Source organism: Battus philenor, unplaced genomic scaffold (genome assembly GCF_028537555.1).
Source record: "Battus philenor isolate CCGP_79_NKW_IND1 unplaced genomic scaffold, ilBatPhil1.0.hap1 SCAF_13, whole genome shotgun sequence".
NCBI classification, from domain to species: Eukaryota; Metazoa; Arthropoda; class Insecta; order Lepidoptera; family Papilionidae; genus Battus; species Battus philenor.
Window position 1 is genome coordinate 5950958 of NW_027181675.1, and position 26795 is coordinate 5977752.

Genomic DNA, 26795 nt, shown 5'->3' on the forward strand with positions numbered 1-26795 from the left:
AGTAGAGAGGTCTCCGTCGTTTCAGCTCATAAACACCCCCACTACAAAGCATAAGCCTCCTATAAAAATATATCTATATATTAATCGCCACGCTTAAATAGCGGGTTGGCGATCGCAGTGTGGTATTATGGCATACTCAGGAAACTTGCTTGTGAGCAATGGCAATACTATATAATTAATGCAAGATTATACCCGAATATTGAACCTGCAATCTAGAATTGCAATTCTCGGTTTTCTACCGATGGGATACCACTGCTATAGAGTGAGGTGGCCTGTCCTGGATTAAATAAAACACTGTTGTATTAAATAAACTGTATAAATGTTCAAAGTAATTAAATTAATTAAAGTGTTAATCAATACTTAGCAAATATTGTTTTTAATTTGTAACAAAGATATAATAATCTTAAAGTATTTCAATATCTTTATGATAACAGAACCTCACTTTTATCGTTAATCACTTTCAAACAATAATTACACAAACTAACATGTATTTTATTTTCGGGCTCTGTGCCCGGTGAAGCTATTAAAGCGATTAAAATATACCGTATCAAAAAAGTAATGATTATGAGTGAATCATCGTCTGTGGCTCCAAAATTCTGGGGCTTTTATGAAAATTTAATAGTTATTGGCCTGAATACCAGTATGGTTATTCAGACCAATAACTATAAAGACAAAAATATATGTAAATTAATGACATTTTTCCTTCTTATTAAAAATTTTAGATATAGTATTATATGTTATATGAATAAAATAATTTTTTTTACAGCGGGAATCGACGTTCAATGCGAATATCTGTTCCAAAGCCTAGATCCCTTGTCTAAAACGAATTCTACTAAAATTACTTCAATTAAGAAAGCAAGCAACAAAAATATAAAACAAGGATCTATTACTGATACCTATAAAGCGCGAAAAAAGAATATTTGTGATACAAAAACATCTCATGCAGAGAAAAGTAAACGAGATTTCCCTGTAATAGAAAAAAATAAGCCTTATGATCGATCAATTGAAAAATTTTATAATTTGCCGAAAATTGATTTGTGTGAAGATATAGAAACCTCCCATAATAATGAATACCCCGCGGATCGAAAAGATTTTATATTTGGTCCAATTAAAATTAATGCGGTGAAAGAGGCAGAAAAAGATTCAGATTTAGAAGAATGCATCTCGGAAATATCAAATTTACCGAAGTACGAAGAAATTGTAATTGCTGATAATCTTGAAGAGGATGAACAAATAAATAACATTTTAAAAGAAATAGACAATGAAATTGGTGAATCTGACAAGACTGTTAAAACCAGAAATAGCGATCTAAATACAATAAATAACAAAGAAAAGGTTCATAGTAGCAGTGTTAATAAAAAGAACAATTTTAATAAGCTTGGTAATAAAATAAGAAACAAGGAAAAATCTAATTTCGAAGTGATTAATAGCATAGAGAAGAAAGCTGATGTAATCAATAGAGAAGACCTTACACTATTAAAGCCTAATACGTTTACAAGCACAGTAAAAAGTCATGTTGATCAGTATTTAGAGAAAACTAAAGAACATACTAGAAATTTAGAAAGTAATTTTAGTAATATAATTGAAGCAATTGAACAAGAAAGCGAAATAGAAAATGAACTCGAAAAAAAGAAAACTGATTTTAATTTAATATCTATCGGTAAAAATGTAAATGAAGCAATAGAACCAGAGAGAGTAATAGTAAATGAACTTGAAGAGAAGAAAACCTTTAAGTTCGACGAATTTAATTTAACATCACACGGTAAAAATGTAATTGAAGCAACAGAACCAAAAAGAGCAATAGGTTATGAACTTGAAGAAAAGAAAACCGGTAATTTGGACGTTTTTAATTTAAAATCACACGATGAAAACATAATTGAAGCCATAGAACCAAAAAGAGCATTATTAAAGGAATTTGAAGAAAAGAAAACCGTTAATTCGGACGATTTTAATTTTACACCATACGGTAAATTTGTAATTGAAGCAATAGAGCCAAAAAGAGCAACACTAAATGAATTTGACGAAAAGAAAACCGTTAATTTTGAGGACTTTAATTTAAAATCACACGTTAAAAACTCAATTGAAGCATTAAAGCAAAAAAGAGAAATAGTTAATGAAGTCGAAGACAATAAAAATCTTAATTTAAACCATTTCAATTTAACATCAATCAGTAAAAAAAGGAAATTGGAAGATGATGTTACTGTGGAATATCATACAAACGACAAAAGTGGTCAGGAGTTCAATTATTATGAACTGAAAATTAATAATACAGTTTTTCATCAACAAATGGATTCTACCGGTTTGAAAACACTAACTCACCAAAATAATGAAATAATTCTTAGTAAAGACAACCATAGCAGCTTAATTAAAGATTTAAACGAACACTCGCTAGTACTAAATGACAGTTCTGGGTCATATTTAAATTCCAATTTTAATACAAAACACAACCTTAGAACGTCATTGTCTAATGAAATTAATTTCTTTAAAAAGCCGTGTTTATCTCACGATTTCATTAACACAAAGTCCAAAATGGCAGCACCTATGACCAAACCTTTATTAAAATTAAAAGAAAATTATTTACTCAAACATTTTAATAAACATCATCCATCGAAAGAGATAATAACGTGTAATGCTCTAGAATCAAAAGCAAGCAATTTTACAGAGAATGTAAAATCTTTTTTTGAGACGGACACAATTTTAAACACATCTTCCAATGTGACGATAAATGATGACCATAATCGTAATTATTGTTTAGTAAGCAGACTCAAAATAGATGTAGACATAGTTCAAACTGTACATGTAATTAATAAAACAGATAATATACCAAGTACAAATGAAGCTAAAGAAATTCAAAATAACTTAGATTCTCTTAAAATTGATTCGAAACAGTATGAAGTAGTGGTAGATGATGTACCTTTGTTTAAAGAAATTGATGCGGACAATTCTAGCAACTTAAACACTAATTTAGATACTGCATCAAATTTCGAATTAATGAATGACAACATGAGGTCTCAAGAAACACAAAATGAAAATACAAAAGGAAATAATTCTGAGTGTATGAAACAAGACCATACAGTAAAAGACATAATTTATAAATACAAGGATATTATAACTAGGTAACTTTATAATTCTATTTTTCATCTAAGTTTTTGTAGTTCAGTTTTCTGTAATTTTATCTCTCTAGATTTCTTAGAAGATAATTCATGTATAGATACATAGTTGTGGCCCTTTGCTAGTTTAATAATAAAATCTGATATTTGTTATGGTTTCATATAGATTGAGATTTAACAGCATTGATAACTAATTCGTAAAAAATAATGTCAAAAGCAAAGTTTTAAAGGAAACTTCTAAGTATAAATTATTATTCATAACGTAAATTTATTTCAGGAATTATAAAACTTCAATACCACAGGGTAATTCAGCAGCTTCCGCTACTAACTGTGGAGATATATATGTCCTAAATAAAAAATATGAAAAACCGTGCAGTATAACAGATTTACAAAATCTGCAACACCTTAATTTTAAATTATCGCCAACCACTTATCCAAAACTCGAAGCAAAAAGATGTGATATCATAAGAGATGAAAATGTAAAAATTCAAAATTTTGAACCAAACAAATGTACATTGGGGCCAACCAATACGAATAATTATAAAGATAATTTTAATTTACCTTCACCGACAACAAAATCTTCTACAGCTAAAAATGAATATCTGCAATATAAGGAGGAGCTTCCGATCAATAATGATTTCAATTTAAGTCAATCTATGTTTAATCCGAAAGCTGTATTAGAAATTTTAGAACAAGATTTTATTATTCCACCACCTTCACAATTTTGCGATACTGAAAATAAAATCCCTTCCGAACACGATAGTCAAGTTTTTAAAATGGAACCTAACTCCTCGAATATGTTATATAATACAGATCCAGACTTTTTTTCAGAAAATAATCATATGTCTTTTCAAATAAACCGTGACAATTTCCAAGGAATTCAAAATACAGTATTAACACCGAGTGGAGAAGCAGCTAGGAGAACATTGTTTAAAGATGATACTCTTTATGCAGATTCTTTTAAATCTTCTACCTTTAAACACAATAAAATGGCTGGAAAACATATTTTCCGAGCAGCTAGACAATTAAAGCTCAACAAGTTTAAATATTCCCGCAAAAACGTTTTTAAATTGCAGAAATAATTTTTTCGCATTTTCTATATTTTATTTTAGTAATAATTAAAAAAAACAGTAATTTTTGCATCTCTACGTTAATTAATATATTTAGAATACGGAACTGTACTTTGTTTTATTTTAATCTCTTGCAATGTAATAAGAGCTATTTAGTTCAACCAGACAAACTTTTATAATTTTGATTATACTTTTACCCATTCTTTCAGACGTTTGCCAAAAGATAGTAGCAATAGGTAATGACCGAGAAATCAACGCAAATTCTTTCAGGGTCGGTGACAAAAGAAGATTTAGATTTTCAATATGCAGAACCAATATTTTTACCTTCATGTTTGCCACACATTTATTCTTGTTGCCTCTGCTTGAATACCAATTCCAAAAAAAGTCATGAACTCACGAAGAACATATTATTTTTAAAATCTTTACAAAAACGTATTTAGCAGTGACGTATTAAGAAGTAGTATGGTTTAAAAAAAATTCAAGATTTTAAAAATTTCCTTATGTCTACCATGAATATTTTTTACTGGCTACCCATGGATTGCTATAGCTGTCTAAACACGACTAGATTATTCCCGTTTATTACGCTTTACGTTATATTGGTGACATTTTTGGTGGAATTATACTGTTATTCCTGATGTGTATATACAATTGAACGTGAATAAAAATTATAATATATAGTAACTTAATTTATTTATTATTTAAAAGTAAAGTAATTTGCAGACTTGGAGAAAAACTACATAATGGTAATTGAAGTTTCTAATGTTTCAAGTCCTTGGTATATTATAAAATCTTTAATTTTAAATATATTTGCAATAGAAATACAATATTCATTTTAATTAAATTAATTATTTCTGTTTGCCGGCATGTAGCCATTTTGCGAATAATGGCCGGCCCGGCGCCATGTCATGCATCCAATCACATGTTTCTTTATGACCCTAATTACATGTTTAGCAGCATTTTTAAAAGTTAAATAGAGAATTTGAATAATATTATAAGGTAGAATGTAATTTTTTATGTTAGTTTATGAAAAACGATTTATATACTGTCAAATTTAGAAGAGTTCCGGACTACCGAAATCGTATAATTTTCAATCTACTTACTACTACAAAAATGATAAAAGTCTTGTGAATAACAAAGTTAAAAAAACACAAATCATAGTATAGTACTACGTTAATAAGCTAAGCTAAAAGTTGAATCTGGCAGATGGACGGTGGTGTGGTCCACCCACACCCGGGGGTTGTTCATGGCGGTGTTCCGGGCGTAATGCAAGGGATGCCGGTACACGGCGCTGGGCCAGACGGCGAGCATGTTGCGCATGGACCTCGTCGCCGTTATCAGAATCGCACCAAACAACCTAGCAACTTAGAACGCTTGCCCTTGGATGAAGCTGCTAAACGGGTATGTTGTTCAAATTCCGTGCAGTTACATATAATCTGGAAGTTGCTGAATGGGTCATCGTGCCGATTTTTAAGGGGAAACCTGACCATTGCACATTTTGAAAATATATTATGGAATTACCATATAGTTTTTTTTTAATAAATAATCTTGTTTGATTTTAGGAAATGGAATCACTTCCCACAAAAACTCCAGTATCAGTCTTACAGGAATTATTAGCACGCCGTGGTACAGTCCCTAAATATGAACTAGTTCAAATAGAGGGCATGATACATGAACCTACCTTCCGTTATCGTGTAACTGTCGCAGACTTAGTTGGTAAGATCATATTTTATAGAAAAAATTGTCATAATAACAAAATAAACATTTTAGATGGTGAGCTGTTTGGAATTCTTTGATGGTGGTTTTTGTAATACTGAATGGGGCCCAAATGCACATATTTAATACAAAGACTTCATTAATTTGTCTGTTTTGACTTATAAGACAGAATATTTCGTTCTCTTCATATTTTATGATATCTTTACTTTGTTTATATAAATACAAGGTAGGATCAAAAAAAAGTGACAATTTTTTTGTGAACTGCATATTAAGATAACAGCAAATAAAAATTAATCTCTGTCTAAGTACTCTCCTTAGCTAACAATGCACTTATCCCAATGTTGATTCCATTCTTGGAAGCACTTCTGAAGTGCTGCTTCCGGTTTCCCTTTCTTTTTCCCTTTAGCTGTTCTGTTGTAGCTCTTTCGATGTTGGAATTTATGTCAAATTGGTTTCTATTGAACACGGCTTTTATTTTGGAAGAGCTAGAAATGGCATTGTGCCAAATCTAGAGAGTAAGGCTGGTATATACAGTTAGCCAAATTTTTATTTATTGAAAGTTATAACAAAAATTTGTCATCAAATATGATCTCACTCTTCTAGCCGTGGAACTTGATAGAAAAGTCGCAACTTGTTCAAACTTTCTACAAATTATCTCAATTAATCATCTTAATTCAAATGGGTGTAGGTATAGAAGTGCCAGGGATAAAAATTCATTTATGAAATTTTTTGATCATACTATAAATTTATATATATATATATATATTTATATATATACATATTTATATATATATATATATATATTTATATATATATATATATATATTGTTAAATATATGAATGACCAAATAATAATATCACTGGATTGTAAAAACTTGGTATTGATGGTAGACAAACATTTCTAAATCTTGACAGTTTGTGGGTATGACGAGTGGCACATAGTTCCCCTCCCCAATCCCCAATATATTTTTTTAAAGCAGTGACAGTAGCAAATATAAGTGCAATTAACATATAAAATAAAATATTTTATGATAAACAGATCAATGAAAGCTCTTATGGAATGACTCCAAAATTAACACTAATGTCTCAGTATAAAATGCCATGTAATAATTCCCATTACCATGACAGTTTTGCCACAACTAAGAAACAGGTTTTATTTCAATGTAGCATCATATTCATATTTATCATATCGGCATCATTTCAGCCATAAGATATCCACTGTAACAGTTTCCCCAACAGATTTCCAATAGTAGCAATAGGAAGTGGCGTGTGTTATATAAAGACAATTAATGGGCTTGTAACATTGACTTAAATTTTTCTCTCATCTTTATTGTTGTTTTCAAAGAGTTTGTGAGAGGCTAAATGATAACAGATCATTCTTAATGTTATATGATTGTTATAAAGCATCTGATTTATATATATTTTTTACAGCTATGGGTACAGGTCGTTCTAAAAAAGAGGCCAAACACTCTGCTGCTAAAGCACTACTTGATAGGCTGACAGGTGCAGCTCCTGCTGACCAACCAACCAATGGAAATGTGCCTGAGCCGTAAGTATAATTATATCCAAGTACACATAACTACTATGTACATCATAAGCTACATCTGTATTATTTTATGTATACTTTGCTATTACCCATGCATACTAGGGTGCCATATATAGATTAAATAAAAATACAAAGCATAAAATTATTATAACACAGTTTAAATTATATTCTCCATATTAAATGTAGTAAAATATGATTTGTTGGCAATCAAAACATGTACCTTTTGCTTCATTTATGGTATAAAACACGGTGTCAATCCTTTGTGAAACTTACAGCAATTATTGCTAATTATATTATATGCTTAGAGTGTAAATCGTGCAGGTGTTGTTCTTTTACATTTATTAGTGGATAGTATAGTATTATTTAACATTGTTTTAATGTAAAAATACATTTGTTGATTATGTGATATAACAGTTTTATACAATGAATAGATAATACAATAAATGTTGTCATGCAATAGCAAAAGCTGAGGTTCAACTCTCTTTGAAACCATTATCTCTAAATACTATGGGGTTTTATCAACAAGCGACAGCGCAAGCTGAGATCCCCTTGTAGGAGCACTTGGGCACCTTGTTTAGTCACGCCATGGGATGCCGTCGAGCGTCCACCCAGCTTGAAACATCCCAATCTAGTAAAATAGTAGTATGCACTGGTCTGAGCCAACATTCCCAGGAGCTGTCGAGCTTTGCTATGTAATTTTTCATCACAAAAGTTTCTGTAGTGCTGGATACATTGTCAGTTAAAACCTTATGAATACTCCAATAGAAAACTACTAAAAGTATTACAATATTACAGAATCTATGTGCTTAATTTTTATATAAATATTAATTATAACTATTTGAATATCTGATTAAATGCATATTTCATAATATTTTTTTTTATTTTGGTTAATAATAATTTAAAAACATTTTGCAGGGGGACAGTGGTGTCTCTATTTGAAGATAAACTTATGGGGAATCCAGTGGGATGGTTACAGGAACTTTGCATGTCACGCTTCTGGCCTCCACCTTCTTACCATGCTGAAAATGATGATAATATAAATCGACGTAAGTATGATTTAATAGTACGTAAAAATGCAAATTGTCTCAAAAGTATTTATTACATGCAGGGTGTCCCAACATGATGTAAGGCAGTTAATGTCTAATCTCATAAAGTTTAAAAAAAAAAATTTTATATCTATTTTAGTCAAATTTCTTAATTAATAATGTTATTAATTGGTTTAACTTATCGTTATTTTTCCCAGCTCATGGAATTATAAATATTTATCTGTTTGAATCAGAAATTTTACTTGCAGTGATACAAAAATTGAATGAAGTTATAAAAGTTATGATAGTGTTTGTGTGATAGGTCTTTAGTCATAGTAATAAAAATAGTATCACTAAGTTCATAAATCTAACTAATTAAAATTAATTTAATTTTAAAAGTACATTTTTTTACATCACTTTCTGTTCACCTGATTTACAATTTAGCAAATTATTAGTATTTCAGAAATTAATATGAATGAATTGTCCACTTAATATTCTAAACAATAATGAACAACAACAAGGAATACTTTTCACAGGTTTGCCACATGAACGTCAATTTACGATTGTGTGCACACTATTAAAGCGTCGGGAAATTGGAACTGGCAAATCTAAAAAACTAGCAAAGAGACAAGCTGCTTACAAGATGTGGCAAGCACTGAAAGATAACCCTCCTGAAGCCTTCCAAAATGAGGAAGAGGTAATTTTATTATTTCACTTATTTTTAATATACCCATTAATTATTGTTGATGTTATTGATAGTTGATATATATAATTGATATTTTCATTTAGTATTATGGGAATTACGTATTTCGTATTTTGTCTAAAAACAAAAACTGTTATTTAAAATAATGATATAAATATTGTTGAAATTAGCATTTTGAAATTAATTTGAGATCAGAAAATATAATGCATATTTGCCTTTTTACATGTTAGAAACAATTGGTATTAAGGTATAAATAATTAAATGGATTAAATTTAGTTAATATTTTAAGGTTTGTACAATATACACAAAAAATAAAATATTAAAATAATGAAAACAATAACTTGAAGTGTCAGCTCATTATGGAAAGCTTTATATGTATCGCAAAAAACTGATATGTGAATGGGGCACGCGATATGGATAACTATGTGGTTGTGCATACATAAACTTCAAAAATAGTGCCATTTGTTAATTTACCTGTTAGGAACTTATTGACGATGTCTTGATAATTTGTTAACTAAAAACTAGGTAAATATGCATCCAAATATCTGATATATGTTTATGATTATTTATTATATATGTAGGAAAAAAAATGTAAATATCTTAAGACTAGCAAGACACCATCATGTTAAATTTTTGTTGCAACACATAGGGGTGTGCTAAATCTTTTGCCTGAGAGAATTTTCTTTTAAAAGTTGTCCACTAAAGTAATTTTACTTATTGTTGTGATTGTCATTCGTAATCAATTAAAAAAGAAAGATTAAAAGATAAGAATTAAAGAAGAAAAATACACAATTAAAAAAGATCTTAATGCTATCATAATGTTTACATACATTTCATACCACAATAAATAAAATATTTATATGGGAGATGCAATTTAAAATGTTATAATTTCAATTTACATAAATGTCAGAATTATAATCTTAGCAATCTATATTATATCTTCAGTATTTTTAAAATAGGCATAAATGCCGAGATAATATAGAAGACGGGTTACAATAATTTGCTAAAAAGAAACATTGGGTTGTAGTCCGCTCGGTATTGGTTTACAGCACGTCAGGATACAGCTAACTGCACAATGTGTGGTACACTATATAATATATATCACTGTATGCTATAGATCAATAAATGCTTAAAGCCATTAATAACTCGTAGCTCTTTTGTAACATTCTTTTGGAAGATTAGTAGCACTTGGTCAGGTGTTTTACTATCTTTCAGACGGCTTCGAGTTTGAATGGAACAGAAGGGTGACATCAATTGAGTAAACTTTAATAATCCGTGTTATGTTCTAGGGCGGCGTCGCGGCCCGCTATGCCGATTTGAAAGATAGTAAAATCTCCACACTCACCACAAGCCACAGCCACAAGGTGTCGCAGTTTCACAAACATCTTAAACAATCTGTCGGCCCTAACCTGGCCAAGTTGCAGGTATGATAAAAAAAAAACTTCACGTTAAGTACACTTGCACCAAACAGTGTGATTAACATCCAGTTTCTAGAATCACATAACATTACATTGATATAACATAAAATCATTATTTTGTTAACTTGTATTAAATTTCTGAGAATATAATCAAGAAAAGATATCTAATTAATGATTTAACAAATGTTATTTGTAAAAGTGTCTCAAAAATAATATAAAGGAGCATTAAATATTGTAATAAAAGCAATGTATACATATGCAAGATAATGCTAAAAATACTTTACAGACTACAAACTTTAATCTGGTACAAATATCTGTAGTAGCAATAAAACACTATAATTTCTTATGTGAAATATATTATTAACAATTAATCAAAGTTTTAACAACTTGTTTAAGGAAAAACTCTTTGGAGAATCTTGATTTATACTATTGTTAATTTATACCAATAACTATCAGTTGAAATTTCAAACCAAAATCACTGGCCTTCTAGCTACTCAAAACTTGTGAGACAGCAAATAACAAAAAACAGTAAATTAAAAATTGATTATTGTTTCAAAATAATGGGTGTTATATTTAAATAAATTTCGTAATAAAGTTATAATAAAAATTTGTATTATTCAATTCATTATTGTGGTTTACAATTAAATTCAATGTTAAACAGTTCAACAAAAATGTAGATATGATTTTGTAGCACTAAATTTATTTATGAAATATTCTGTTTTAAATATGGTATCTCTTAAACCACAATCTATATTTATTATAATTTAATTTTAAAAGCAAGTATATATTTCAATATTAGTAAGAATAATTTGTTATTTTTCATAGATTTGGAATTCCTTCTTCTCATTTACAGGTGACTCCGCTGAACAATAAGGACTTCAACTTTGTGCAGTTCTTACAAGAGATAGCTTCTGAACAGTCCTTTGAAGTGACCTATGTGGACATTGAAGAGAAGTCAATGACAGGACGTTGTCAGTGTCTTGTACAGTTGTCAACTTTGCCTGTTGCTGTTTGCTATGGATCTGGTTTGACCAGTAAAGATGCTCAGTCCTCCGCAGCCCAAAATGCTTTGGAGTATTTAAAAATTATGACGAAGAAGTGAAACATCTCTTTCTCGCGACATCAGTTATTCACGCTTAGTGGCAATCAATGCTTTTACGGTTTAAATGTTTTTAAGCGCGATTGCTATAGTTTTCTTTACGTGAAATTAGTTTGTGGCAGTGCGCTGGTTATATCATAAGAGCATAGAGTGCCACTGTAGTTGTTTGCGGTTGATGTCGCCAGGATTGAGTCTACATATCTTCATCACCACTTCCCATTTGAATGGCCGCGTGCCAGCATACCGACATCGCTTCGGGCTATGCTATATAACTGGCATATTTGCAGTGTATTTTTGGTTTGATCCATAATTCGAAGAAATATTTATTTTTAGATAATAACTCTCAAGTTAATATGGTTGGATCAATTTTTTACATTTATTTTAATTTTGTTTATCAAAGACTAGGATGGCACTTATAATAATGAAATTTCAAATGCTATCTGGTATGTCTCATGATGTATTTAAACCCTTTTTGTGGGAGAAAACAATAAATTTAGTATGAGTATTGATATGAAATGAAATTCTATGAAGTTTACATGTATAATTTCTTTATATATATATATATATATATATATAGTTTTTAAAGTATCTTATTTAATATCGTATAATATTTAAATATTTTTATAATTAAACTTCGTATATCTTTTTACCTTTAAAAAACTCACCAGTTTTTGTGTTAAAAACCAATTATGCTAAATGCTGTGACTTCACATAAGATCCTAAATACCTAGACATCAATTTTTTAATAAATAACTAAATAGTCTGCATGCCATTTCAATCTGCGCCAAAAATATTTGGCAGAAAGGATTGAGTTGATTTTTTTTTATTATTAATATTAGCCGATAGACTCTCCAGCAATGCATAGATAGACCTTTTGTTATGTAATAAAGTTACAGAGCTTGTCTACAAAATTTTGCAATAGATTTAAAAAAATCTATGTATTTTATTTTGACGGCATATCAAGCTCCTCATACATTCCAAAAGGGTTGTAGATAATTTGGATGTCATCATGTAAGTAAAAGGACGTTTCATTTTTTATTTTTTAATTCCTCAAACGTAAAAAACCTAAAATAGTTCAAAATGCCATACATAAAATGCCATTGATTACACTTTTAAAGAGTGTTTGAACATTCAAAAGTGGAATAAGAACTCATTTTTTAATGAAAACTTGTTCAAAACGATATTTATAATTTATGACACACTTTCGTTACGATAACAAGAGCGGCAAATATTTGCTCATGCGCATTATATACATCCTCTTACCGAAATAATAGCGCTGCTTAGGTTGTTTGGATTTGAAAAATTGGAAGCGCAGCGTAGCCGTAAAACGGTTAATGACTTGTTGTGTGCCATGCCTAAAAGCTATCTTGAACTTTTCTTTACATTTGAAGAAATCATGATGTGGCAGTAGGCGCGCGCGGCACATCACTTGTGCAACCGACGTCCGTTGGGGCCGAAAGGCTCTCGAGTGGCTACTACGAACCGCTGGTATAGGCGGCGTAAGTAGATCGACCACTAGGTAAAAGGATGACATAGTTAAGGTCGCGAAAAGTCGTTGGATGCGCACGGCGCATGACTTCATTGTGGCGATCTTCAGAGGTAGGCATGCAGTAGGCGTCTATTTGCTTATATGACGATGGAGGATTGTCGTTATCAATTTTTCGTTACTTGTAGTATATTCCGTAATAGTTTTTTTCAAACATTATTCAAAGTGAAAATGTTTATTATTAGGAGGGTTATTATTTTGTTTGAATTATCACTGCCAATGTGCGAGTAAATAGCATAGCCCGTAAACTTCGAAACAAAGTATGGAGTGGTCATATAACAAAATACAAGCTATACTTTGCATAGAATTAGTGTAATTTTCCCAGCGTGGAAATTACTCAATAAATTGTAAAAAATGTTAAAAAAAAAATAAAATAATTATAAAAAAATAAAAAAAAGTGTGGATTATTTCCAGTTTAATATTCAGCATTAATTAGCAGGTTTTTGCAATCATAATTAAACTAAATTATTATCTACTTATCCAAATTCTAAATCTTAGCTTTTAATGTATATTTATAATGATGGGATAGCCAATTTTCTTTAGTTGGACCGCCACTTTCCTGTTCGTGTTATACTTTTGTTTAGTCTGGTACGTTAAGGATTTTCTGTCATGCTGAGCATTAAACGGAAAAATTTCTCAGCTGGTTCAGTCTCGTCGACGAACTGCCGGCCTTTGCTTTGTAAGGAGCTCCAATACAGTAGTTGACATTACAAAGTGCAAGGGCTGCAGATTGCAGGTGACGCAGGTGCACTTGCCCCGAGGCGGGATCGCAGATTGACTTCATTTCGATTACAAACCAGATAACATAGGTTTTCATTTGTGTACATGATTGAAAACTTTGCAGGGAAGCTGAGAACTACGCGTTTGAATGGATAATGTTACTGGAATGAACGGTTGCGAAGTTAGGATCCCTTGCCTGTGAAAATGGGCATTATTTTAATGCAAAGTATAGAGGTTGTAACATTTTCTACCTGTACAGAATCGTCGTCTTGCCGTCGACCGCCCGCAATGACGAGGGTCCTGCACGCACCCAGTTTCTTTTAAATTGAATGGTGTGAACTCGCCCCGCCCTTGTAAAACGTCGCACTGTTCAACTTAGAAAAGACTAATTGGAGTAAAGGAATGGAGTTCTGTTCAACCAAGACCAACTAAATAAAATTATAATCTCCGACCATCGAGACGATCGAAGTTCACGTATTATGTTTATGTTTAGTCAGTCTTGGTTTTACTTAAAAGTAATATATTTATATAGATGTCGTCACTAGTGGACACTATCCAATTTTGCTCTTTGCTAGGTGTAATGATATTGTTTACAATGTAACCATGTTAATAAAAAGTTTTGCTCGCATTTATTGTTTTCGCTCTCGCATAATAAAGTTTAGTGTTGCTTGAACTCTGTTTTTATTTAACCTAACGATTATTTTACAAAAATGCAGTGAACCATTGTCTGGTCATCAAATCCTTAAACTACTGTCGTGTTAAAATGTATCCCTTCAATTCCCACTGTTATTGAACATTGTAATGGGTAACGATTTCTACTATTTATTTATTTAATTAAAGCACTTATCATACAGTTTATGTATAACGGCGAACTTAATCCAGTAGGCATTCTCAGTTAAAAAAAATTAGGTCGTGCAGAGATATATTGATGAAGGTAGATGAAATAAGTTAATAATATAGAAGACCAAAAAATCGAATTTATGAGGAAAATAATCACTATCATAAAAACCTAATCAGGTATTTTATAGTAATAATTATTTTATGTGTATAATGCGCAAAGATTTCTGATCATCCTTATAACAAGGAGGAGCGTGTTCCAAAGAAGAATAGATTGTATTGCGAAGGAGGAATGATAAAGACGATACAATGGCGTCTACATCTAAGATGACGATTGCTCGAGGAGCGAAGTGGTTTTTTTTAGTACTGGCTACGAACTGGAATAAGATGTTACGTAGGCAGATAAAGTGTGAGATAAGAGAAAGGTGTAGTTATTGCACGAACGACACTGTCGGATTGGCAGGCATTTTAGCAGAGAACTGTAGGAAGATATCTGGTCCAATTTGCGGAGATTGAAAATAAATCGAATGCAGTTATTCAGAAGGCGGTCTAGTTTGTTGAAGTCTGCATTCAGCTCAAAATAGAACACATCACCATAATCAATTATAGGGAGAATGAGTGATTGTACAAGCATTGCCTTAATTTTGGAAGGAAGAAAGTTTATATTTTATTTTCGACAGATAATAACAATGAAAGCGGACGAACTATATAGAATTTTATGGCCTATCTATATTAATCCGATGTACACACATTGTCAGAACTCCCCTATGTACTAAAAAATCATAGGTATACAGGGCAATTGATTATAAGGCTAGAAGATATATGTGGGTGAATATAATAAATTATTTTTAATTTAATCTATAAGAAAACGTGTTGAAAACTACATATCAAAATTATTATTTATTATCTGTCCCTATAGACTTCACTGCGAGAAGAGAGAATTCTTTTGCCTCTTGCATTCCAAAAGAAAACATAATTAATTTAACAGTTTTTGGAAATATGTCTAAAAGCTTTTAACTGCCAAATGATCTATACATTCACCCCATTTAAAGCCTTTATTATAACCAATCGCTCTGTTTATAGCCATAACCAATATTTAAACGCCTCCTGAAACAAAATGGTCTTTCTCAGCCACAGCAATTCATTTAAAATACAGTTCATGATACATAGACCAATATTTTAGACACTATATTTTTTAGCAGATTTCATAGGAGTTTTAGGGGTAGCCATAAAAACTAGCTAAGTAATCTCACATTTGTTATAGTAACTTTATTTATTTTTTCAATTTTATCAATTAAAGATTCACATAATCTACACCACTTAAATAATTGTTCAAACAAAGCTCTATTTAAATCAATGAAAGAAAACTTAAACCGTTTCTTCTTTTTTATCAAACTGAACTAATATAATCAGGTACATCATCGCCGAGCCCAGGATCTGTAACATAATGAAGTCACAATTACAATTTCATTAAAACTTCAAACGTTAAGACAAATCGTTATAAATGGCAGCACACGATATTTTATCTGTCAAAAATGTTATTAATATTATTTTTAAACACACTTTTTATTTCATCTATACTTACATTATACACGAATGTAGCGTCCAATGGAAAACAATTATACAAAGTCAATTCAATACTTTGGAATGAAATTAATTCAGAAAAGTGTTGAATCTGTAAAACACATAAACGTATTACATTTTAAAGATGTATAATCTATATATCAACCGACATGACACCTGTTTAAAAGACTTATGCCATCTACATATTTCGTTAAAAAAAATAAAATTGAACCCAAAACCTTGATGAAATTACTCGTTACATACAACTGTAACGAGTTTTTTGGAAGTAATGATATACTAATTGCAATCTCGTAATATTTTTACACTAACGGCGGGTCACATAAGAAGGTTCAAGGTCACCTAGAGAGTAATGGAGAGAACTGTGCTCGGTTTCACTGAGGATTGTATTAGAAATGAGTAATATGCTAAACCAAGGTTTCGTACCAAGGCTCGTCTGAAGTGGCCGTACGCGGGGCACATCGTTCATGTAACCGATGTCCCCCCCCCCCTCCAGTAGACGGGCCGTCGACATAGATAAGGTCGCGGGAAGTCGCTGGAAGCGGGTAGCGTAGCACTAGTCATCGTAGGATCTTTAGAGGAGGCCTATGGCTTGCAGTGAGCGTTCATCGACTGAAAAGCAAAAGAAGAATCTTGTAATAGCAAGCACTTAAGCCCGGATTTAGTCTTCTCTTCGCAATACCAAATGCTCGCTCGGGCCCCCTGAATAATTTGTAAAAAATACTATTATACTATGAAATATTTTTAACTGATAATAAAACTCGTAAACAAATTGCTCTACTACTGTGTTAAGGATATTATGACCAGCTGCAATAAAAACGTATAAATTAGTTGAGAACCTTTCTAAGATCAAAGAGTGTTTGGAAGTCTCTTAGCTTTTAGTTAAAGAATGTTATTATAGGTGAACTCAATCAGATTCTATCTTTTTTTAAATTTGCCTCTTCTGGTACTCTAATGAAATACACAAAATTGATACAGTTATAGATCGTATGTGGATAATAATGTCATATGCCAAGTCACCCCATGAAGCGTACGCCAAAACGGCCTAAAGTAGCTAGGCAGCCTGCGAATTTAATGATATAAATAACGTGATGCAGATTGGGCCGAGAATCTGACGGTTATTTTGATATGGCTTTTAGGGATTTGCCATCGTAAACCTTTCGAAGCCGTAAATTCCAGCAGGCAAACTGCATTTGGCTATCACCAAAAACCTAACTATAACAGCTGAAACTAATAAATAAAACGTTTATTTGTATAGAGTTCAAACATGTAAATTTATTTTTATCACATAATTATAGTATAAAATTATATATCTGTAATCTTTTTCAATTAATTTAATACAAACCACGCAGTTTTCAAAAAGCACTGGACTAAAGATTTAAGTAGATTAACTAACGATTAACTTACGAAAGACGCATATGACAAGCAATATAGAACCCCTGATAATATTATGGTGACGGGACATTAAAACGTCTAACATATAGCTTAGTGTCCCATAGGAAACAAGACATAGTGAATGAAATCACTGAATAAATTTACTGTTAATTTGTGTGCGGTTTAAGTAGAGCGAGAGGTATAACAACGAGATGTTCCTATAAGCTGCTGAAGGCCTGTTAAGAACATCAGCGCATTTCTGGAACGAGGTTCCACAGCAGCATGATCCTTTTGATCATTTAATATTTTATTAGGTAAAGAGTAGTCTGATCGGTGAAGCTGAATGCCAGTGCTATTCGAGGAGGCTTCCTTAAAATTGCTACATGGATTGTCAACTTACAGCGTCTTGCGCCGAATTCGGGCCGCGTCCTGACAACACAACGGACCTAACGCCCACAAGGTAAATCTATGGAATGTCGAGAAGTTACGTCTTTGAACACATACTATCGCCAACTTCCTGATCGGAAAAATAACACAGGGACTCAATCACTGACTACAACATCTTTGGAATATATAGGTTTATGTAAACAGCTGGAAACCATGACTTTTGACGTGACGTGGAAACAACAAAAAGAAGAGATAATAATGTGGCGAGAGACTGGAAATTACGATCCTCACCGATGAGGAGAGTCTATGTTGTCTAGTCAAGATAAAGTATCGTTCTAGACGGGACCTTCCTAACCCTAGATCTACCGCATGACTAACAAATCGTGAAAGACGTTACAAATAATTAATTAATTAACGTAAAATATAAAGAAGTTGAGGTAATATTAGACTTCGTTACGTACCTCCATAAAAAATCGTAAATCTTGTCTCTCGGTAGGTATGTCATGCAGAGCTTGAGCAATTTGGACTACCTGAAACATATCGGAAAAAATATTTATAACGGATGTGTAGCTATTACACCAAAAGCTACACACCTGTAACTCCCACTTCAATCTTTTATCGGCCGCTTGCTAGCCAAAATAATCATCTTATTGACAAGCGACGGACTTCGAGCAACGACTGACGACTGTGGGAACTTTCTACACTATTATTCCCTCAGGTGTATAAAAATTCATTTAATTTTGACAAATACAAGCTTTCCTATGGCGTTCCGTTTGGAGCAGTCGTGGGATTTAGTTTACCCAAGTCTTTTATTTTATTTAGGATAGAGGACCTCTTGCCACTCCTGAGGTCCTTTACTCCTAAGGTTCTTTACTCGCAAATATCGCACAACCGTTAACTTGAGGGCTCCGACCACGCACACTTTCGGCGAAGTCAACTTCCTCTGAACAACCGCCTTGTTTGAAATGGAACCTCGCCAACACCGGCGTGCCATCTACTACGTCGTGCGACTGTACTAACCCTTTTATGCTATTATTTCCGTGAATATGTTCCTGGAATTTAAAAAAAAAAACAAGCACATCGCATGTAGCAATGCTGTTTACTTCCCAAACCAATGATTAATTTCAGTAAGGATAAGTACCATACTCCTAAAGGTGCAATTATTTGTCGAAATAGTGATAATTACTTACTTCCACTTTTAGGGCATTGCCTGAATAAGCCATTATAAACAATTTCAGCAACTGGTAAACAATCCAAATAGAACAGTTGAACGTTGCGTGCAGACTGAGGCTTCTTTTCACTAATCCGTGATACAATATATGCCCTTCACTTATAATTGAATGAAAACATTGCAACGTGGACACCATGAGCGGACCTTGGAAAACTTCATTTATATCCGTTTTAATTTTAAATGCTTTAATATAAAATAATTCTGTTTGCCTTAGAGTCAGAGAAGGAGATGTTTTTAAGTTAAGAAAACGTGTAGATTCGTTAGGTTTGCTATGCAACTGTAGCATGTTATCTTTAAGGTTATTTAGCAAAGCGATTAACATCATAACGACTACATAATAGAAAGCAATTGTTATGAATTGTACAGTTTGTGGAATATTAAACGTCATTGTAACCAAAATCATTTTCCATACACTATCATCTCGCGTGAAATTAACACATATTTGCATAATTACCACTAACAACAGACCACCTTTTACAAATACTTGAAGTGTGTAATAAAGATGCTTAAGAATTCTATAACTTTTATTATTCTGTGGAAGTTCATTCCAATTTGATATTAATGCGTTTAATATTTTAACGTATTTTCTTCGATTCACAAAACAGCTTATGTATGTAACCGTGATAAAAACAATTAGAGTACTAAGTTCTATGATATAATTAATCTGGGTAAGTAAAACGTCTATCATGGAGTTGCTATCAGAACTTGAAAACACTTCTCGAATGTGCAACGCTGTGAATACGTACACGGTCAAAACAGTACTCACTCCATACAAAGTATTTATGTAAATTGATTTTGGAATTATCTTTAATTCAGATTTAGTTTTATGAAATTTAACACTGTATGGAAATAATCCAAAAAATGTTATCACAGAATATATCGGTTTAATTATTTCTTTAAACGACAAGCTCTCTTTTGGTTTTGATATGGGATACAAACAATTTTTTAATTTTTTTAGCATTTTTTTAAAAATAAAAGTCTAGAGATAATGTGACCTGCTTATAGTAAGAGTTAAAAGTAAATGAAAATCAAGTTAATGTTGATAATGGTTTAAGAGAACATTCGATGTCCTACAACAGTCGATCATCTATTATTCATAAATTGTCCGTGTAATAATGCATATCACGGCAATTAATTTCGAATTTTCACAATACACGGAAAACGTTACATTACCTAAGTGATAAAATTCAATTTCCTTTTGAGTTCGTTTATTTTAATAGCAGTTTAATAAAATACAGGTTATAAAAATATGTCTATTATATTATTATAACTATTGGTACTAAATCTGTAAAAAATACTATAAAACTAATATAAAATTACGAACGATTTAGTGAACATCATCGATTGTGGTAAAATCATGTATAAACTTTTTATGGCATGGTAGAACTGTCTAAAAAACTATCAACTGATGACAGAACCAAATAATATTTTTTATATTAAAGTTAAATAATCTTTAAAAAATAAATTCAAAATTTATAATGATCAATTGAACAGAAGTACAATAATTTTTATTTTATAAAAATACAAAAAAAAAGGAAATATGAGTCGGTGGCGGAATTTAGTTGATGTTTTAAATTTTAATGTTTTCAAAGGACCGCTGGTGAAAAAATTACCAAAGTATCTCAATCCAAATAATGTTTATTTTAAGCGTCAATACAGTACAAACCCAGCGGGTATGAAAGTCACAATTTGTGGGGCAGCTGGAAACACAGGTACTTGTTTTATTAAATCGATTGTAATAATCTCTTATGATATTCATCAGAAAAGGTAATATGTGATACGTCAAGTATTTTTGCGATGTCGTGCAAAAGTATGGTAAGTGCCATATTATAAGGTACACACATCGCACAACTGTTGACCTGCTGGTCCCGACATAATGCGACGAAAAAAGTCTTATGCGCAGTCGCTATATGAACGACCGCCTTATTTGACATGCGACTCGTCTTCAAGAGCTCCAACATAACAAACACGGTAATTCGAGTAACGCTACTGCAACGGACACTGCGTTAACAAACGTCGCTTAAAATCTATGCATAAGACATTAATGAACATGATTTTGCAAGGTTAAACCTTGGAAGTAGGTATGGGTGAAGTACAGTTTCACCATTAGATCGACCAGATCAGTCCAGTGGTGAAATATACAGATAAACATAGATACACATGTAGATGTCAGATGATAAAATTTTACTACTAGTATTTATAAATAATATTTAATCTTATGTCTTTTGTTAATTTTGGACAACTCCATCAGTTTGGTATCGCTAGACGCAATAAATTTAGTCCTTAATTTTACACTAGGTCAACCACTTGCGTTACTATTGAAACAATGTCCATTACTTGATGAAATAGCTCTGTACGACATATGCCCTACTTGTGGATACGGCATGGAGTTAAGTCACGTCGATACGAAGTGCAAAATTTCCTCATTCTCAGGCCGTCACATGCTTTGTGATGCCCTTAAGGTAATATCTAATTACTATAGAAAATTTCTATTTGTAATCAGTTTCTTCAATTTTTATGCGTATATATAGTATTTCATATTTCATATATATAGTATTATAGTATTTCACTTTAATTAAACCTCCAAAAATAGATCTAAATACATGATAATTGGTTATCAGTGTAAAGGATTTAAAGGAGTGAATGAATAGATCATTAAACAGCAAGCTTTACAGCTTATTTCCAATCATCCTGTGTAATGTGATTATTCTCAAATATGTTACATTAATTTATTTTTCTATTGTAATGCGACAGGCCAATAATTTTTGATAGTTTAAAGTCTGCAGGGACAGATGATAGACAATAATTAAATTTAAGAAACACTTTTTTCTTACTATGTAACTTATTATGTACTTACTATCATTACGTTATTTATTATTTCTGAAACCATTGATTTTTGAAGAGGGAGTGCCGTACATTTATTGACAGTATGTTAAAAATAACACTATATAATACTAAACCGTTAATTTCGTCAATTTATGACACGTCATTTGTGTTCGAATTATAAAAACTAATCAAGTATAACTTTTATCATAGGACGCCCAGGTGGTAGTGGTTGTTGCCCGTGACAAAGAGGATACGTTTGAAAACAACGCTCCCGTCGTCACTGAAATCGCACTGCAGATTTGCAACACTTGCCCTGAGGTCAGAATTAATGTTGCCATTTTTAATTCACATTTTTCATTCGATATACAAATATATGAGATTTTTTAAAGGCAAATAATTTCAATACGTCAATTTATTTATTTAGGCTTTTAATAATTAAAACCGCTTGAGAAATTTGTATACTTCACCAACATATAATAACAAATGAACATGATAATATTAACTTTATTGGTTCTTTAATGAAATGAACATTAGTTACAGACTTAGTTGTTACTTAGTTCAATTAGTTTACACACAGTTGGTTCTCCGTCATGCTGGACATTTCTCCAAAGAACTACGTTATTATTGGCTACTAAAATGTAGTACTTAAGTGTCATTGGGCCGACCACGTTTATTGTGTCGGTAACGGAAATAGGGGATGAAAGTTCAGTACTTCCACATCCCAAATGTACCGACGACCTTTCATCATCAGCTAGAGAACGTTGTATAAGCTATCAGAGGACAGCATTTGTTGGGTAGCATTGAGAAAAACCCTTAAACTGCATTGAATTATTGTAGACTGATAATAATGAGCCGGTCATCGCGGCGTAGGTGAGCACCTCACTTGTGAACTGACGACATAGTCAAGGTCGTGGAAAGTCGCTGGTCGGTCATCGTAGCTTACTCTTTAAGATTAAAGTGTTGAGTAGACCAGAAAGGGAGACGACTGGTTATGGTGGATTGCATCGAAAAAGACGTGCGTCCATTAATATATAAATATAGTTAAAATGATAATGATGAAGCAAATGTAAGTGCAAAGCATTTTCGAAATTTATTTAGGTTTATACGTAACCATTGTGTTTGAAAATTATTTCCAGACTTTCACAATAATCGCAACGGAGCCTGTAGAAAGTATGGTGCCAATAGTAAGTGAGATTCAGCGGCTTCGCAACGTGTACAACCCTCGCAAGTTGCTCGGCTGCGTGGAGTTGAACTGTGTGCGAGCTAACACGGTGCTCGCTGATTTCCTTCGGGTGCCCCCGGAGGCGGTGCGTGTTCCCGTCATCGGAGGAGCTACGCTAAGCACAATGGTGCCCGTCCTCTCGGCCGCTGTGCATCCTGGCACCGTGACTCAAGAACAGGTTTAAAGATTTTAAAGTCGTGTATATTTTGTCACAAATTCACAGTCGCATAACGAGCCATGGGGTGGTCTATTCTCGAAATTTTGAGGATAAGGAAATCCTTTGATGACAAAAATAACTGACATAACCCAGCGGATTTGTGAGTAGAAGTGGCAGTGAGCAGACCACGTACAAAATCGTCGCTCGCAATAAAAAGCCATCGAAAGGATGTGTGATTCCAAATTGAAATGTAATAAAATGTTTTTCTTTTTAATTTTAATTTTAATTTTAATTTTAATTTTAATTTTAATCTATAGTCAAACTGAGTATATCATCATCATTTCCTTTCAGTCGTAAGACTTTCACTATTAGTCATAGGCCTCCCAAAGAGACTTAAAATAGGACCTGGTGGTAACGGCTTACATCCAGCGTCGTCCGACTATCTTAACTAAGTCGTTTGGTATCAGTAAATACGCAAGAACTAGTAAATATGAAATATTTATATGGTTTTGGAAATTTAAGGTTACTATAAATACCAAATTCAATAAACAATTAAAATTGATTAACTGATTTTAAGGTGGAATGTGTTACATCGTGTATAATGGGCGCCAACGAAGCGGTCGCGTCGGCAAAAGGTTGTACTGCTGAGACAGCGAGTCTGACCGGCGCGTACGCCTTGGCCCGTAACACTATCAACGTGGTTAAAGGTCTGCAGGGCGGCAAAGTGGTGCAATGTGCTTACGTGGACTGCCTTGGTACCTGTGCACCTAATTGCCAGTTCTTTGCTAATGATGTGAGTTTTTATAACATATTTCATTACGAACAGTAGAAACCCAAACACGGGTTAGTACCAATTCTATCCGTTATTAGGCTACGAAACCAGTTTCCCGACTAACCAGTTTCACTTGCACCTGACCATTTCTAAGGAAGCTCGCCTTTTTGACTAAGAATTTGACTTTCCGATCCAGAGGGACATCTAACGTAACGGCCGAGCATAGAATTCCGATATAGCTCTTGAGTTTAGTAACTTAAAAAGGTTTGTTTTTGGTAAACACCTTGAAAATTCGGCCACGTCGATGACGGAATCTTAAATGCCGACTGGCAAAAAACACTTGACCAAATAAGCTAATGCTAAGATTTATTAATTGCAAAAATTTTTATTTTATTTATACTTTGAAAGACTTGTAAATATGAAAACCTGATTAACTCTAAACTAGTTGACTGATGGCCAATAACAAGTATTCAATACAATGCACTCTTATGTATAAAAAAAGATCTAAAAGCAGTAAAAGCTGACAACAACGACATTAATGTCTTCTTGCTTAATTGTTTTATTTTCGTCTCTTCCTGCAGGTAATTTTAGGCGCGACTGGCATAGAAAAAAACTTGGGGGTTCCAGAGCTCACTAAATTTGAGAACTGTCTGCTATGCAATTGCCTTCCTTACGTACAAAACGAAATAGCCAGAGCTGTATGGTTGGTAAGAGAACCAAATAACATACTTACGTACACTTCCCAGAAGTGAATCAAGACAATTTTCAACAACATTAGTGTAAAGCTGTAACGTCGGAGCGTTACGACCTCTCAAGACGTTGCGCTGCTAGTAAAGAAGACAGCTATTATAGTAAAATATGTAGACAAAAATACAATTATAATCCTGAAATTAATTTATTGCTTTTCTCGTAGATTTGATTTGATTTTTCTTTTTTTTATATTTAATTACTATGGTTTTTTTTAGGATAAGGATGTTGACGGTTATAGCACCGATTTTAACTTTAACTGCTGCTATACATGAGTCTACTTATTATGTCTGCACTGCCCTGGTGTGACCAGTGGCAATTGCCTAAGAGGCATTAAGTCCGCTATTACACAAAGTGTAAAAAGAGTAAATAAGTAATTACGGAAATAAAAGTATCTATTTATTAACTCCAGGTGTACGCAATGTGTCAGCAGTACACTTGTGTGCCGTGCACGCCGCATCCCAAAGAATGCTTCACGAAGCCGGTTGTACCATGCGTGCCACCCAACACTTGGACCTGCGACTGTCCCGACTCTTGTCGAGATGAATATCTTGCTTCGGTAAAACTATTGAGCACACAACGTATTTTAAAATATGAACATAAAAGCTAAGTTAAAATAATATAATTCTATAGAAATATTTTTGTTTAAAGGTTATAAGCAAAATGTTTTAAAACAGAAATAGATAAAACATCAAAATTTATTGAATCATCATCATTCATCGTCATCATTTCAGCCATAGGAAGTCTCCATAGATTTCGAATGGGACCGCTAAGGAGCGGCCTGTATCCAGCGTCTTCCGACGACCTTTTTAAGGTCCGTCTACCTCGCTGGTCGTACGCTGCGCTGGCCGTGGTCACCACTCCAGAATCTTAAGACCCCAGCGCCCAAAAAAGGGTGCCGCCTGATTTATAATCAACCAGCAAATTTGAAATTTTTTCTGATGTTATTTTTTTTACCGAACGCTTGGTATTGGTATTTTATCATCTTACCTACGATTTTCATTAACCTATAAAATACGCTAATTCTTAACATCCACACGATTGACGAAATACACCATCTTTTTTGTCAAAATGTGCTTGAAAATTTAGATTAAAGAAACTACATCTGCAAGGATGATCGTAATGGGCACTTCTAATTTATAATTGCCAAACATTATTATTTATATTATATATTATTTAAATATATAACAGTAGTTATTATTATTTATATTTATCTACACGAAGTACATGTATTTATATATGTATAAATTATTTATGTATTGCATTTAAACATTTATACGATGTATATATGTGTGTATAGTTTACGCACCTGCCTCAATTATTTCCCCTCTGCCCTAAGGTAGAGAACGCCTATAACGTTAAGTCCATTGTACATTTTTTTGTGATTTTATATCAATTCTCTGTTTCATTTTATTTGTAAAAAATCTATTTACTTCATTCTTTGTTTAGATATGTCGGGAGATGACTTGTCGCTGTGGTAGTACAGAATTGTGTTGGAAGCCTCGGGACTTCGACTTCTTCACGCCGCGCGCGACCAAAGGCTCGGAGCGAATGATGCAGCACGGCGACGCCTGTTCCAAGTGCCGAATGCCGAAGAGCGTACGCATCGAACAAGATATACGGAATAGAACTAAAAAACCCTTTAATGTTTGTTAGACATAGGTCGTGAACAGTTGACTCGAGTATTGGAAAAGTGCCCTGATTTTTTCAG

The 26795-nt window shown here is 32.7% G+C and overlaps 4 protein-coding genes across 4 annotated transcripts in view; 3 read left to right on the top strand and 1 right to left on the bottom strand.

The window, feature by feature from the left end:
• LOC137933461 (probable ATP-dependent DNA helicase HFM1) overlaps positions 1 to 4192 on the top strand; it is a 49521-nt gene extending 45329 nt beyond the window's left edge. The window contains exons 20-21 of the mRNA XM_068777417.1: positions 767 to 3116; positions 3388 to 4192. Coding sequence (XP_068633518.1) covers positions 767 to 3116; positions 3388 to 4192 — 3155 coding nt within the window. The remainder of the gene's footprint in view (positions 1 to 766; positions 3117 to 3387) is intronic.
• Positions 4193 to 4727: 535 nt separating this feature from the next.
• Positions 4728 to 12241, top strand: LOC137933209 (protein Loquacious-like). The gene is made up of 8 exons (XM_068777055.1): positions 4728 to 4923; positions 5384 to 5578; positions 5740 to 5893; positions 7325 to 7442; positions 8355 to 8485; positions 9001 to 9161; positions 10457 to 10591; positions 11439 to 12241. The coding sequence occupies exons 1-8, from the start codon at positions 4921 to 4923 to the stop codon at positions 11685 to 11687; spliced, it is 1146 nt and encodes a 381-aa protein (XP_068633156.1). The 5' UTR covers positions 4728 to 4920; the 3' UTR covers positions 11688 to 12241.
• Positions 12242 to 16155: 3914 nt separating this feature from the next.
• LOC137933462 (uncharacterized) lies at positions 16156 to 20321 on the bottom strand. Its single transcript, XM_068777419.1, has 4 exons — positions 19320 to 20321; positions 18591 to 18659; positions 16373 to 16462; positions 16156 to 16224 (listed from the first exon to the last, which is right to left on the bottom strand). Exons 1-4 carry the CDS (start codon positions 20319 to 20321, stop codon positions 16156 to 16158), a joined length of 1230 nt encoding a protein of 409 aa, XP_068633520.1.
• A 579-nt stretch (positions 20322 to 20900) lies between these two features.
• On the top strand, positions 20901 to 26740 carry LOC137933464 (malate dehydrogenase, mitochondrial-like). The gene is made up of 8 exons (XM_068777421.1): positions 20901 to 21072; positions 21659 to 21822; positions 22397 to 22504; positions 23323 to 23586; positions 24143 to 24358; positions 24919 to 25044; positions 25497 to 25643; positions 26534 to 26740. Exons 1-8 carry the CDS (start codon positions 20901 to 20903, stop codon positions 26738 to 26740), a joined length of 1404 nt encoding a protein of 467 aa, XP_068633522.1.
• The last annotated feature ends 55 nt before the right edge of the window (positions 26741 to 26795 follow it).